Source organism: Hemicordylus capensis, chromosome 7 (assembly GCF_027244095.1).
Source record: "Hemicordylus capensis ecotype Gifberg chromosome 7, rHemCap1.1.pri, whole genome shotgun sequence".
Classification (NCBI taxonomy): Eukaryota; Metazoa; Chordata; class Lepidosauria; order Squamata; family Cordylidae; genus Hemicordylus; species Hemicordylus capensis.
This window is the reverse complement of record NC_069663.1, coordinates 25704056-25719419: the sequence shown is the minus strand read 5'-3', so window position 1 is coordinate 25719419 and position 15364 is coordinate 25704056. Positions and strand designations below refer to the sequence as shown.

The 15364-nt window shown below is 43.5% G+C and overlaps 1 protein-coding gene across 9 annotated transcripts in view; it reads left to right on the top strand.

Annotated features, from left to right (window-relative positions):
- Positions 1-15364, top strand: part of BICRA (BRD4 interacting chromatin remodeling complex associated protein) — a 98745-nt gene that overhangs the window by 59832 nt on the left and 23549 nt on the right. For 7 of the 9 annotated variants that reach the window (XM_053266946.1, XM_053266953.1, XM_053266944.1 and 4 more), the window contains 4 exons: positions 8804-8849; positions 10319-10361; positions 10861-10926; positions 12681-14684. In XM_053266946.1, the coding sequence (XP_053122921.1) occupies positions 8809-8849; positions 10319-10361; positions 10861-10926; positions 12681-14684 (2154 nt within the window). In that variant the 5' untranslated portion in view covers positions 8804-8808. Of the gene's footprint in view, positions 1-3452; positions 3546-8803; positions 8850-10318; positions 10362-10860; positions 10927-12680; positions 14685-15364 lie in introns of those variants that run through there. The other 2 variants (XM_053266949.1, XM_053266952.1) reach the window with 2 other exon arrangements.

The window sequence follows — 15364 nt, the reverse complement described above, 5'->3', positions numbered from 1 at the left end:
ATGTTCTTATGGTATGCCAAATGATGTAGAAAATAGCACAGATAGTTTACAAGAAGCAGAATAGGTACAATTTTGTAAGGACACATTATTAAAGCTGAAGAGAGAAAATAAGCCTTGATGGGCAAGAACGTAATTCTGATTAGACAAAGTAGGTTGTGCAGTGTCTCACCTGAAAATAACCTAATTATTCAAACTCACTGAAATACGACAAAGGATATGCTGCCAATTAAGCCGCAGACTCTCTGCTCCCAGAGCTTTCTGTGGGAAAGTGGGTTTGAAAGGAACTATTTGGCTGAGAGTGGCTGGGCTAGCAAGAGCCAACTTCCTTTCTCTGCTAGAAATTATTAATGCTTCCCCCCTTTCCTGCGTTATTGGAGGCTTGTTGGACTAGGGTAACTTGGCTCTGATGTAGCCACAGGTACACTTGGCTGCCTTCAGACATATTGAAGCTATTGCTACAGTCCATGGGACCTTGCTGGAGGAATTTGGCCCGCAGTAATGTAGAAGTGCTTTTATCGAAGCTTACTAGGTACCCTTGAAGGTTCATAAGCATGATGTTACTTATTCATCTTATTCCCTTCATTTACTCAAGGTGCCCCTCTCTTCTGTAGTATCTGCCAAGTCACATAGACTGCTTTTCATATTGCCATTCAAGACAGCATTTCACTGTCCATGTTCATTTTCCTGCCTGAAAACATGTACAAATATAATTTTCATCATACAAAAAGTGACTCTGAAAGATAGTTCATGAACTGCAGAGTTGCTCTTTGAGTCTTGCCATACAGAGGCCTTTTTTCATAGTTAGTTGTGTAACATTTTTGTGTTAGGCTGTTTCTTGAGTCACTCATTTAAAATGGGTTTGGAGAAGAGCTCTCTCCCAGTCCACATGAAACATTTATATTGGATGACAGCAGCCGTTCAATCAATCAGCATCTGATCTTGACATTTTGCCCTAAAGCACTAGATGCAGAAAAGTGAGTGTTGGTATTGCTGTCCATTTTTGCAGCTAATGGAGAAACAGTGACATCTAACAATTTTAATTGCTTGGAAGACTTTAATAACCCTCCATTTCCTTGCTCAAGGTCTTCAGTAAGGTGACAAATTTTGGAGCCTACTTCAGAGGCAAATTGTATTAGGGAGACCCCTATTCATGTATATAGAACTGTACATGGATGCGGGTAAAAGCGTCTAGGTCCTAAGCAGTTGACTTAGTAAAGGTAGCTATGTTCATACAGACAGTTATTCCATGGGCTAAATCTTTTGCTCGTGCAGGCAAGTTTAATGAGAAGTACAGGATAAGATGCCTCATCTTTTAAAGAGAAGGAACTGTTCATATGTATCTGCTTCTCTATATGTGAGTATTATGGATTGAGCTAGCTAACTGTGTCTCAGCAGTATCTCCTATAGAAGTACCTAACACAGCTTGTCTTTGTTCTTGTGAACACGAGACAGAACAGTGACCATTATGTCGTGGAATTGCTTTGTGAAGAAGAAAGAGGATGTGGCAGCTGATTTGACTGCTGTTTGGAATTGCTCGTGCTCTAAGATATGGGCCTGTGTGAACCAAGATGGGTTTGACTGCCAAAGTTTTGATTTGCTTGGAGTGAATCCATGAGAAATCTGTTGGACGGGGCTAGAATGGGGGAGAGAGAAGCAATGGTGAAGGGCCAGTTGCTGCCTTGCAAAAGGCCTGTCCCATAAGGGAGCTTTAACAAGGATAAGGGAAGCCAGAGCTCTGCCTTGGCAAACAGAGAGAAGACACAGGAAAGCAGGCCCGCTGTGTGTGTGTGTGTGTGTGTGTGTGTGTGTGTGTGTGTGTGTGTGAGATTTCCAGTAACTGGTTGTATGGCCTCAATCATCTTTATCTTTCTCAACTTTTACTTTTCAATATGCTACATTATTATTAAGCCAACTGTGCTCACCTTTTCATCCAGACTTCTTAGAAGTGCTGTTTCACATTAAGGGAAAAGCCATTCCTCTAGGGTTCTGTCGAGGTCTCCTCTGTTTGTTTGAAGTTTCCCTAACTTCAACAGTTACAGAAAATGAGTACCAAAAAGGCGATGCTGATCAAGAAATATATTTCAGTAGCATGAGAGCTGGAGAAGGGTGGGTGATGTTAATTTAAGTCAGGTACCAAGTCTGTGTTGGCAGGAAATTACTTTTGTTTTCTAAACACCTTCCTGGTGTTGGCTTATTTATTTATTTATTTTTGTGGTGAAGAAGCTAGTGAGTGGCAGAACTGTTTCATTTGTTAATAAACTCTCGTGCAAACTGTTCAAAAATAATTATTAGGGTGAGCAGAACCTCAGACGTTAGGGTGGCAATGTCTGCAGTTGCCACCAGCTCGTATGGTGGCTACTGGGGACGGGCCTTCTCCACTGCTGCCCCGAGGCTTTGGAACACACTTCCTGCTGAAATAAGAGCCTCCCCATCTCTTATAACTTTTAAAAGAGCAGTCAAAATGCATTTGCTCACCCAGGCTTTTAATTAGATGTTGTTTTAATTGTGTGTTAATAGTTTTAACTTTTTACATTTTAATTGTTGAAATATGTTAATCCTTTTATTGGTTGTTTTTATTGTCCTGTAAACCGCCCAGAGAACTTGCATTTTGGGGAGTATAGAAATATGCTAAATAAATAAATAATCACGTTGGCTCACCAAATGGTTATTTGCTTTCACACACTGGATAGAATCATAGGAGCTGAACACTGTACCTCAAAGGTGATCTGGACAAGCCTTGAAGATTGGGGCAGGATGCCTTGTAGATAAATGATCCCTAGAAAACTGAAAACCTTCAGTGTGGAGCAGCAGCATAAGGATGGCTTTCTTTTTGGCAAGTGTGTCGTGAAGTGTGAGATAATGCCATTCAAAAATACATTATAGCATCCATGTGGTCAGTCAAAGCAGACTGTACGGGGCTAGATGGACCAATCCCTCTCCATCACACAGCTTCGCGCTCCATGGGGAGAGAATTCTACTGCACCTCTGGCTGTATCCCTGCTAACTGGGCAAAGAGGCACCTTTTAAAGTAGTGATTCCCTTACATTGCGCAGCGAGGTGACAAGGGGCAACCCCAGCACAGCATCCCTCCATTGACTGCTGATGGTGTCTAATCTATCTTGTTTCTTTTTACATTGTGTGCTTTTGGAACAGGCAACTATTGTCTTTATTATTTTTTATGTAAACCACTTTGAGAACTTTGAAAGGCAGCATATAAGAAGTAGTAGTAGTAGTAATAAGTGACCTGGAGTGCTCTCAGTTTAATTCCAGATCTACCTCCATAAGGCTCTAAACCCATTGTGGTGTTCTAATATCTTCCTCTGTGAATATGATGAGTGAGTATTTTCCCTCTTCTTTCTGACATCCTTTTAAATATTTGAAAGCTTTTGTAATGATTCCTCTTAATCTTCTTTTTCTTTCAGTTTAAACATGCCCATTATTTTACTTTGTGACATGTTGCAGCGCAGGGCACTAATTTAAAATCGCAGAGTTAAGCCTCACCGTTTGGTCCTGATTTATAGAAAGCTGAACGAGGATTGTTGAAGGTACTTCATGCTCCCACCAAAGCTCGTGTCTCTGAATGCTTTGCTTGATTGTCTTGCACTGGGCCCATTTGCAAATTGCTTCATTACAGAAACGTAAAGCATCATGGGCTTCTTGGATGAAATTGGCAGTAAGAATTCTGAACGGTGGGGTAGTGCAAGTTGAGAAACATTTGTCTTTTTAGTCTAATATATTGGTAATGGACTACTGAAGTCAGGAAAGATGTTTCCCTCTACAGCATCTCTATCCTCCTCAGGCAATGGCAGTAGCCACAGCTGGAAGTGGGCTGTTAAGAAGGGACTTGTGCTCAAAGGCTAAGAGAATGTTACTGTTGCTGGGTAGTTTGAAGTCAGGCTGCAGGGGGGATGCTTTTGTTACTGTATTTAGAGTGGGGAAGCACATTTCCCAGAGAGCTACTGACTTTTCTTTTCTCACCTGTATGAACAATATGAGGTTCTTGGTTTTTTTGTATTGATTGTATCTTTTCCATCCTCCAAGGAGCTCAGGGTAGTAGTGTATCTGGGATTATCTCCTTTTTATCCTTGCTACACCCCTGTGAGATAGATTGAATTGAAAGATAGTGACTTGCCCTGGTCTGTTCAGGAAGCTTCATGGTTGGGCTGGGGGTCTTCCCAGAGCAAGTCCAGTATTCTCTTTCTGGCTTTTGTGGGAAACATCTATTTTGTCCTGCTTGTAGTATATGATCCCCACACATACATACCCTCTCTGTTTTGACACTCAGATCTGGGTGATCCTCTAATGCAGCCCTCTGTTGCATACAAAATCATTCAAAAAACATTGTTCAAGTTCAGACCCTTCATGAGTCCTCCATTCTTGCCTGCCTGCTTAACTTATCTTTGCCCATCACTCCCTCCTCTCTAGGAACGTAGTGGGTCTTGCTACCGTGTATAAGGATTGGGCTAGCCAAAAACCAAGCCTCTGTAATATTCAGATTCCTTCCTTTGTTCAGATTTTTGTTAAAGGGGAGGTCTGGCCAGTGCCTGACAAGTAACCTGTAGAGTGTGAAGTATGTCCTCTGAGAATGGGAGAAGATAATGCTAGATTGATGGCTTTTGAGTTCTTATGTTCTCATACAGGTGCAGCACAAGCCAATAACAGCACAGGTTTAATGTCACTCTGCCATTATTGTCTAGTCTCTGAGCAGGAGGGGCCCCTCCTCCACTTGATGGAAGAAGCTTGGCTGCAGTGGACTATTTGATGCTGGGGATTCTCACCAAGGCCATACGCAAAAGGTCCCTCTGCCTTTTTGCCGAGGAGCTGTTTCCCCTTTCAGTAGCCAAATCTGCCAGTCTCTGTGCCTTTCTTCGGCTCACTCCTATTTGCTCCTAAGGGCTGTAGTGGCTAGAGGCAGCAGCAGCTCAGAGCACAGTGCAGAGATGCAACTTGACAGGCTAGCAGAGTTGGGAGCCCGAGGCAGAGTACTGTAGTTGTGGCAGCAAGAGCAAAGGAGTCACTGCAATGTGCTGTGGGGAAAGAATGGTAGATGGCTCTGATGCTTTCAGCCTGGAAAGATGACATGAAAAGCCTCTCCCTGTGTTAGATGGACCAGCATGCAGCGTGGCTGTCTGCTTCACAGACTGTTCCCAGGATAATGCAGCTTTAACTGGCTTGAATAGTCTCTGTGCTGAGCCAGTGGGCAAACTGGAAACTGGACAGTATCATCTCCTCGGTTTATATAGGGATTTGTGGGGTGGATCATATGTGAACCTCCCCTTAATCAGGCATTTTACAAGTCCTACCCAAATTTCATAATTTTCCTACCCAAATTCCATTATTTACATGGTTACATTGCATATATGCAGGAGCGCTGTCCTATTAGGTTGTCTGTACTGGACCAGTATAAAAGCTTTTGGGGAACATTCAGACTAGTTAGTCATGGCTAAGCACCATTGAAGTCAGTGATACAAGTTAATCATGACTGACTGGAGTCCCATTAATTTCACTGGGACTTAGTATGGATATTGCCCCTTGTCTATTCAGAGTGGGTGCATGGTATTGGTGATATGGCCTTCCTGGTATTCTGGGTTTTTGGAGATCTTCTGTTTAGTAAAACCAGGGATCCACAAATTTTGGTTGCCAGCCAAAATGTGTGATTGCCATGACTTTGCCCCCTTTCCAAACTGGGAGGGAGCAGGATCTTATCTCTGTTCTTGCAGTGAGCTTTGTAGGTGGTCCAAGTGGCTTTGAAGCTCAAGCTCAGATGTGATCTTTTGCCAAGGATACATGCTCAGGAGAAAGGCAGGAGCTTTTCCCTGTTGCACTGAGCTTCAGATCAACTCTAAAGCATAGCACAACTACAAAATGATCCTTTTTTTCTTTCCTTCCCAACTATGAGCTTGGGAGAAGATCAGGGGCTTGTCATACTCACCAGGAGGTGGAGGAACACACTCCATGGCAAGTGAACTCAAAGACTCCTTTATTAAACCTTCTTTCTGCTGCATCTGGCCAGGGGTGGGGAGAAGCAAAGTGTAATCAGTTGATTTGCTAAGTGGACATCTCTTTATATGCCTTTTGATCAGCTAATGAATAAATGCAACCTATCAAGCTGACATTTTTATGGATTTTTGCAAATAAGTCTCTTCAGAAATAAAATAATAATAATATTCCTCCAGGGATGGCCTAAACTCCTTGACCTTGGCAAGATATTGAAAATACAAGATGTAGAATGTAGAGGGATTTTTCTGTCCTCCTCCCAACTATGAAACATTTCTGGCACTGGCACTTGTTCCTCAGAGATTTCAGTAGGGATGGCTCTGTGCTGTATTTCCTAGCCAAAATACATAGGATACAGTGCTCCCTCTAATAGGGATTTCCAGATATTATTGACTACAGCTCCCATAATCTCCAAGCAAAGGCTGTTGTAGCTGGGGATGCTGGGAGTTGTAGTCAACAGTATCTGGGAATCCCTGTTAGAGGGAACACTCATGCAGTAGCTTTAAATACTTGACCAAAAGTGCAATAGAAATTTTTTGTCATACCCACGTGTGTATACACGCATGCTGGATCCCCCCCCCCAATTTATGATAATGCATAATTCTGTGTAATGAGGCTGGATAATATTGTCAAAAAGTGCATTGTTTGCCTTGCAAATTCTCATAATAAGACAGTATAACAGCAATGAAATATGCATTCTCCAAAAGAACACAAACTTTTCAAGACCTCTTTAATGAGCAAATAAAACAAAACATAAAACAGATGTTAAAATAGCAAATATTTCGATGTTGCACATCAGCTTCAGTGCTATACAGTGGTGACTGAAACATGCTCTTAAGTACAATACCTCAACGTTATGACTCAGCAAAACTGTCAGTAATTAGTCAGTCCTGTTACAGTGTCAGCTGGTCCTGATAAAAAAAACACACACCAATATCTCATGAGAATTTTCCATTCTCATAATGGAAAATGTAGTATACATGAAATATTCAAGCTTTATTTGAAACCGTATTGGTCCTACGAAATAAAAGAGGGATAATCCAGTACTAACTTGGATCAACTAGTGATGATGACATTGGGTGTAAATGTTTGTTATACAAAAAGTTGAATATTCCTGTAAAGTCTGGGGGTAGGAAGGAAGCTTCTGAACCAGAGCTCAATAATTCATTTATGCATGTATTGTATTTATATACCATCTTTCTTCAAGACATTCAAAACAGTTTACAATTTTTAAAAGTTATAAAAGGCAAAACATTAAAAGAGCACAATTGTCTCCTCTCTCTTCATGAGCTGGTGGTGTAAAGTCCATGGCCTGGATCTCTCTCTTTCTGCCACCTTGTTGGGGCGCGTAGGCCTTTATGTGTCCTGGGAAAGTGGGAGGATTGACTATGCCAGCATCCTTGTCCCATTATTTCCTTAGTTGTTCTTGTATCTGTAGACTTTCATTCCCAAGATGGAAAAGCTTATGGGGGACTTGATCCAAGGTTTACATGGTGGATGTATATACTGATGCCTTTCAGATAACACTGTAAAGTATGTGGGAGAGATTTTATCTAACGACAAGGGCGGACACATGATAAAAAACTGCAGTTGGCCATGGCTTTGTGGCAAGTGTCTTACAAGTTGACACGTCTCCCCTAAACACTCTAAAATGCTGTTCACTGCAGTAGACACTGGAAAATTTGTGGCAAACATCTCTGGCATATAAAGTGTGAACTGACCCTTAATTAGATTATTAAATGGGCCTTGCTGGTAAGATTTGAAATTAAGCAAATGTTCCAAGGCACAGAGCTGCTGGTGAAATGTGAATATTTCCTTTAGCATGTACAGCTCACCATCAATGATATATATGTGTAGAAAATGACTTCTTTAAAAGTGTACAAAGTGCAGGGCTAATCTCCCTTCAACCGACAGCCATAAGGATTGTTTGTTCTGTTTGGGTGAGGAGCACATTGAACATGCCAATATTGGCAGAACGTCACTCACCAGACCCATCAGAACCATTTGTTGGAGCACTCTTGTGGGAGAAGGTCTTGTCATTGTTTAAGGTCAAACCCTTCTGCAAATGCTCCATCCCATCCCAGGAGCTCTTAAGTGTTTGATATATTTAGTATGTCAAATATTTGGTAAATAGTCAAGCATTTAGAGAACATTCACTATTAAGTCAAAATTCACGAAGTGGAATTTTGAGGAGCAGATTTTCTAGGCAACAGAACTTCCCCTAAGGATGCTGGTTCCTAATACACTTAACCAGGGGTGTAAGGTTGGAATAGGCCTTGGGACAGAATGTGGGCACCTGCCCCCCCGCCTCTTCTTCAGGGAGGCAGAGAAGGGCAAGCTGTAGCTCAGCTAGAGGTGGGGGTGCTGGCATCTCCCCCACCCCGCCCCGTTCAATTATAGCTATACCCTTGTTGGATTAACACCAGGAAGCGCAAGGGATACAGGTTATGCTTGGATACAGGGCCAGCTCCAGAGGGAGACAGGGTCGAACATGTACTGGTGTTCCAAGACAGGCAAAGGGCCCAACAGTCCGATGGCACTGCCATTTCTATTTTGCATCAAGCACTTGAAAAGGTCAGAGACAACGTGGCAGTTTGTTCTCTCCATTCTTGCAGCTTAGTGGCCAACTGAGGGATCCTGGAGAAAGGGCCTTCCAGATCCTGAAGCTGACACTGCTTGGAATGAAAAGAAAGTGTCTGTTGAGCTGTAGAACTGAAGGCTTGGTGTGGAACGGAGTGTTTAACTAGCTAGTATATTATGTGCCACAGGCTGTCTTTGTGATTGCAATATATTGTTCTTCTTTCAGTTGACATGGATGATGAAGATGGCCGATGCTTGCTAGATGTAATTTGGTAAGTATTTACCCTCCATGTGACTTGTATGTCTCCTCAGGAATGTATGAGAACTTGTATGTTCTCCTCTGTTTCAGCAAAAGGTTGTCAAAAATGGGAAATTCCTTTGGGAGTAATCCTAAAATATTACATGCTCTGCTTTCATCCGTGCTTGGTTTGAAGTTTTAGAGCCCTTCTACAAGGCCTCTTGCCTGGCCAGTTCTTTGCAATTCATAGTGAACCTTGGCTCATGTTGTACACATGCCACGTGGCCTTTCCTCAGTCTTTGTGGTGGTGAGGCCTAGAACCAGAAGCTTCCCAGTTCTATCTGGAAATGTGAGTTGGACAGACTTTCCCAGCAAGGGATGGTGATTATGGAACTGTTGTTGAAATTAGCAGAAACTTTAGGCAACGCTATGCCAAAGTCAGCAAAAAAGGTTAAATAATATTTAGCACTAAAATATTAGAACTATCTTTTATACTAAGTTTTGTTCAGTAAAGACCATGTAAATAACACTTTTGGCAGTGGCTTGGTAAACAGAACCTGGATAGAAGAGGAAAAGGAAGAATAATATGTTAGAGACAGAAGAAGAAGAACAAAAAACAAAAACCAGTCTAATATGCTCAAAAGAATCACTGTGTTGATAGCCGTGTGTGTAATCAGTAAACACCACAAGGTATATGCTATAAAACATTTAGGGCCTTGATTCAATGAAAGTGAGTCGAGACCAAGTTCTGTTGGAATAACAGGTTTCAACAGACCTTGTTTTTGATACCATTTTCAAAATGGTAAATACAGTATTATTAAAATTAATTTACTTTTATTTGTTGCTGTCAGGGAATGGTGGAATGACCTTATTTGCAAAAAGGTTTATAGAATACATTTTAAGTTAGAAGTGCATAGAGTTAATGGATTTTAGCCCCCACTTTAAGGAACAGCTTATCAAAGAGGGGTGTTCCTTTGTTCCGCAGCACTTATGGTGGCAATGAAATTGGAAGATCTGGCATTGTTTCACTATATCATGTTTTTAGGCAATCCTGGCCAGACACTAGAACTGTGTAACTTCATAAAGACCCAAGAGGTCTTTGGTACGCTTTCTCTCCAGCAGCAGTCCCTTCCTGCTTCCAGCTTGTCACATGGCAAGTTGTTCTTGAAATGGAGGCAAGTTTCCAAGGAAGCATCTTATATGGCAAAGGGGCCTGCTGTTTGGAAAAGAAAAAAAGTTTTTAAAAAATCTCACTCAAGACTTTGGGTCCCAGATCTGTGTGTGTCGTTTTGGTTGATCCTAATAAGGGTACTACCAGATTATCTATAGATATGCCTCAAAGATGCTAAGATTCCTTAGCAGTGAATGGCCCCTATTTTTATTTATCAAAATGTAAGCAATTCCCCAGTCTTGATTATTCAGTAGTAATGTTTTTATTACCCTCTCCATTTTTAAAACTTCTGTATTCTTTAAATAATTGTCTGTGCTAATTTCTTTCTCCAGTGATCCTCAGGCCTTGAACGATTTTTTACATGGATCTGATAAGGTGAGAGGTTGCTGTTTGTACGTGTATATTCAAATGCTTAAGTTAATGCATGTTTGTTTAACAAATCAAAACGCCGCCTTGTTGTTTAACAAATCAAAATGCCTTTGGCTTGTGTGCCTATAAAGAAAGAACTGACAACAGATAACAGAAATCGTGCCAATCCTAGAAAACATAACCTGGGAAGATGTTTTGCCAGTCATTTTGTCTGGTAACTTTGCAGATGAGAGAATTAACACAGTCACAAAAACACTCTTTATTGTAGTTAACTAAGATTTGCTCATAGTTAAAACAGTTCCACCAACACAATTGGGAACTTATTTTTCAGCTCCAGGAAAAAAAACCTAGCTGTTGTATTTACCACGGAAAGGAAGTTACATAGTGCCTATCCATGGATAAAGTGATGACCCTGAGTCTCCTTTTCATGTCAGCCTGACTCCTTGAACACTGTCAACCTTAAATTTACATTCACATACAGTAATTTAAATCTCTTTAATTACAGATTGACAGTGATGATCTCCTGGACAACACAGGAGATGCAGCCAGCGCCTTCTTTGAGGGTGCTGGGGTATGTATTTTTACCTCATTTTTAAAGCATATTCATTTCAAAAACATCATGTCCTTTCTTTGAACACTTTATCATTTTAAGAATGCTCCATGCATGATGAAGGTGGACAATATGCAAGGTTACATTCCCATGGCTGCATGCAAGCATGATAGCAGCCAAGCCATGGTTCCAGGAAACATACAGAGGCATAGAAAAGCATACAGGTGCCATCAACACCTTGGACTCTCTGCTAACAACTGTTAAAGTACTGCAGAGAGGCAATAAGCAGTGTGATATCCTGCTTCCGATACCTTTTCTGTAAAACAGAAATGTGTGGGAGGCGAGGTGCATAATAGTTGCTGACAGACAGGTGAACAGAGCAAGGGCAAAATGTGATAGGAGTAGATTCTCTCATGCCATTAGAAAAAGGGTATGCATACGCCTACAGTTTATTCTGTGACTGACATTAGTACATGTGTTATAAGAAAACAGACAAGATATGTAAATTGTGTTTTTAATGTAACCACTTCTAGAAAAAGTACAGGACTGACTGACTGAGGATCTGTGCAGGGAGAATTCCTCTGTTAGACTATCTGTAGCCATAATCAGACCTGTAGCCAACTTTTCTCTGCCTCCCTAAAAATTTTTTACAAACATTTTTTTTAAAATACTGAATGTTGCTTGCACTTAGGACTGAGGGTGTGCAGATAAACTGATCTCCCCACTCTTTTTGCGCCTCCCCCCACACCACCCCCACAAGCTTTGAGGCTGGCTACAGGCCTGACTCTAGTCAGTTTCCAATATGGTTCTATCTTGCAACTTGAAGGGTGGTTTAATTACACCACACAGTTACTGGTATTGGATGCAATGAAAGGTGGTATAATGCAGTGCTAGGATTTGCATGACCAGCCATGCTGGTTTTGAACCATTTATTCAGGATGTGGCTTGTCTATGAGTTGTACATTTGCTGTTCTCTTAACGTCTTCTCCCATCCTGGCGTTTTGTGGTGTTCTGTGAGGAGGGCTGGATCACGGTGATCAGCTTAATAAAGGTTGGAGTGTTGCAAGAGCTTGGGAAAGATTTCTTTCAGAATGAGGTCAAGAACTTCAATTTGTGTGCCTTGGAAACCTGGATACTGAAATAAGTGCTTTTGTCTTATACCAGATGTGGGGTTGCGTAATCTGATATAAGACAGAAAATGCTTACCACTCTTTGACCGGTATAAGTTGCAGTCGGTAGGGAGTAGCAAGCATGAGAAGATATGTCTGCATTGTAATAATTTGTAATAAGGATTGAACCAGATGTGGTACCTTTTGCTTTTTAACCCTCTCCACCTACATCATTTCCCTGATTTAATTTGCTCCCTCCCCACAAAATACTGCTAGCCATAGAGCAGTGAAAAGACAGGCACTTGCATTGTACCTCTCCTCTCGTCCCTTCTGTGGCTTATAGCTTTGCATGTGCTGGTGGCAGCAGTGGCCATTTCGATGAGAGAAATGGCATGCCACAGTGGTGGTGGGGAGTTAAACCACGTCTGCTTTGGCCTGAAGAAAATCGACATACTGAGAAATCAAACCTCTTGCATCATTTTAACAGATAGTTATGTGTGTACATATTTTTTATGAGAGATAAAATCTAGAGGAGAAAGAAGTTGTTCTGCAGCTACCAGTAAAAATATAAAGCTATTGAGCACAGAAAGCTCTAAAACCTCTGCAACATGTATTTTGTTGAAATGCTTATTTTTCTTCTTCTGTGTTTAATCTTCAATCTTCTAGCTGCATGTACAAGAATCGTCTGGCAATCATCTGAATGCTGAACAGAACCAGCCCACAACAAGCGTTGACTTAGACTTCTTGGAAGATGACATCCTGGGGTCACCGTCGGGAGGTGGGGCCAACCTGCAGAACTCAGACCAGCCCTGTGACATCCTCCAGCAGAGCCTGCAGGAGGCAAATATCACTGAGCAGACTTTGGAGGCAGAAGCAGAACTGGACCTGGGATCTTTCCAGCTCCCTGCGCTCCAGCCAGTGGTCCACACTGCCTCTGATGGCACTCCACAGATTTTCTCCAGTGGGGCTGACCTTATTGGGCTGCAGCAACCTGCAGTCCTGACCCATCAAGCACTGGTGCAGCAGTCAGTGGGGGCTGATGTTGTCAACAAGGCCATCAGTGTGCAGCCTTTTCTCCAGCAAGTTGGCCTGGGGAATGTCACCATCCAGCCAATTTCCAACCTTCAAGGACTGCCCAATGGGAGCCCCAGTGGGGCATTGGGCATTGGGCAAATTCAGGTGGTTGGCCAGCAAGTGATGGCCATTAACCAGCCAGCTCAGCAGATCATCGCTAAGCAAGTTCAGCCTTCCCAAGTGGCTACCATGCCGGTAGGAAGTTACATCACTCAGACAGCGCCAGAGCAGCAGCAGGTCACCCTGGCCTCTGCTGGGGTGCCTCCGCAGAATACTGGTCTCGTCATCCAGAAGAACCTTCCAGCCGTGGCCACGACAACGCTGAATGGGAGCTCCATGTTTGGGAGTGTGTCTGCCACGCAGGGCTCCCAGCCTCTCACAGTTACATCGAACTTGAGCAGCTCACTAGTACAGGCCCAGAATGTCATCATTCACCGGACACCCACACCAATTCAGCCCAAACCTGCAGGAGTCCTCCAGCAGAAGCTGTATCAGATCACCCCCAAACCATTTGGCCCCAACAACACCACCCTCACCATCCAGAATGAGGCTGCCCTCCAGCAACAGAAAGCCCAGCAAAACTTGACCTTCATGGCAGGCAAGGCGGGGCAGAACGTGGTGCTCTCTGGCTTCCCGCCGGGGCTGCCTGCCAACATGTTCAAACAGCCCCCGCCGCAGCAGGCCCTGAGCAAGCCCATGAGCGTCCATTTGCTGAACCAAGGCAGCAGCATTGTTATCCCCGCCCAGCATGTCCCTCAGGCCATGTTGCAGGGCCAGAACCAGTTCCTTCTCCCGGGGCAGCTCACAGGTACATCTGCCGTTCAGATCCCTCAGCAGCTGTCGGCCTTGCAAGCCAACATGGGGGGCCAGATCCTCACAACCTCCCATCCTAGTGGGCAGACTCATATCATCACCAGCCAAGGGCCTGGTGGGCAGCTAATAACGAATCAGGCGCTACCTGCCCAAATCCTTACCAATCAGAACCTGGCAAGCCAGTTGAATTTGGGGCAGGTGCTGACATCGCAGAATGCACACGGCACTGCTCACATACTTTCTGCTCCTATCCAGCTGCAGCCTGGGCAGGTGGGCCAGCCGACTCTATTCCAGATGCCCGTCTCTCTAGCTGGTAGCTTGACGACGCAGAGCCAGCCCACCGTCGCCGCCTCCTTGGCCAGTGGCGCCATCAGCCAGACTGGCCAGACTGTTATCCAAGGGGTCACCCTGCCTAACCAGGTGGCTATGCTGAATGCCGCTGAGAACCTCAACCAAACGGTGACTATCCAAGCGCCTCCCAGTGCCAGCCGCCAGAGTCCAGGCCTCATTCAGCCACAGCCAACCTCCAGCACCAACCTGCTGCCAAACAGCGAGCAGACCAACCTACTGACCGTCCAGTCCGCCTCTCAGCCTTCTGCGCCTTCCCAGCTTCAGTTGAATGTACAGCAACAGACTCCGCCACCTCAGCAGCCAGCACAGCTACCCGTGACTTCCCAGCCCAGCCCTAACTTGGTGGCATCCAGTCCAGAAAAGATTATCTTGGGCCAGGCAGCGGCTGGAACCATCATCTCCCAGGATTCTATGCAGATGTTCCTGCAGCAGGCAAGTGAAAGGTTTCCTCCTGGTTTGGTTGGGCGGTTCTGGATTTCCAGGGATATATAAAAGAAGGCAGAGTGGGAATACTGATCCTTTCTCTTAAAGTTCTGAAAGATCTGTTCCTTAGTAAGAATATGACGATCTAGGGATTATTTTTATTTCTCCAGTTTATTGAGGAAAGGTTAATAGATAGGGAATCAAGAAAGCTGCATTGCATTTTATGCACAGAACCATCAGACATTTTTTTAAAAAAAAATTAATGAAAAGGCTTCTAGTCCTCATGGTAAAGGAGTGTACTTCAAAGATGCATGCAAAACCTGAGTGTGGAGGGAAACAGTGGAAACAGTCCTTTTATGACTGGAAGACCAAGATGGTCTTCCAGTCATAAAAGGACAGGATGTCGATGTCCTGGACAACTCCCTCTTCCTTCCTAGTCCCTCCTCTATCACCACCCCATTCTGTGCCCCAGACAGTTAGCCCTCATTCTCCTCTACTACCTCTTTCTTAGCTAGCCTCCCTGCCTCCCAAAAACCTGCAACCCCCTCAGTCAAGTTTTTGAATGCAACTTAGATACCTGCCAACTTCAGTAAAGCGTGTAAGTGTTAGGACAGCAAAAGGTATGGTAAAATCCAAATGTCCAGGTTGAAGAATTGGGATATGGAGAAGGGGAGATATCTCATAGCTCC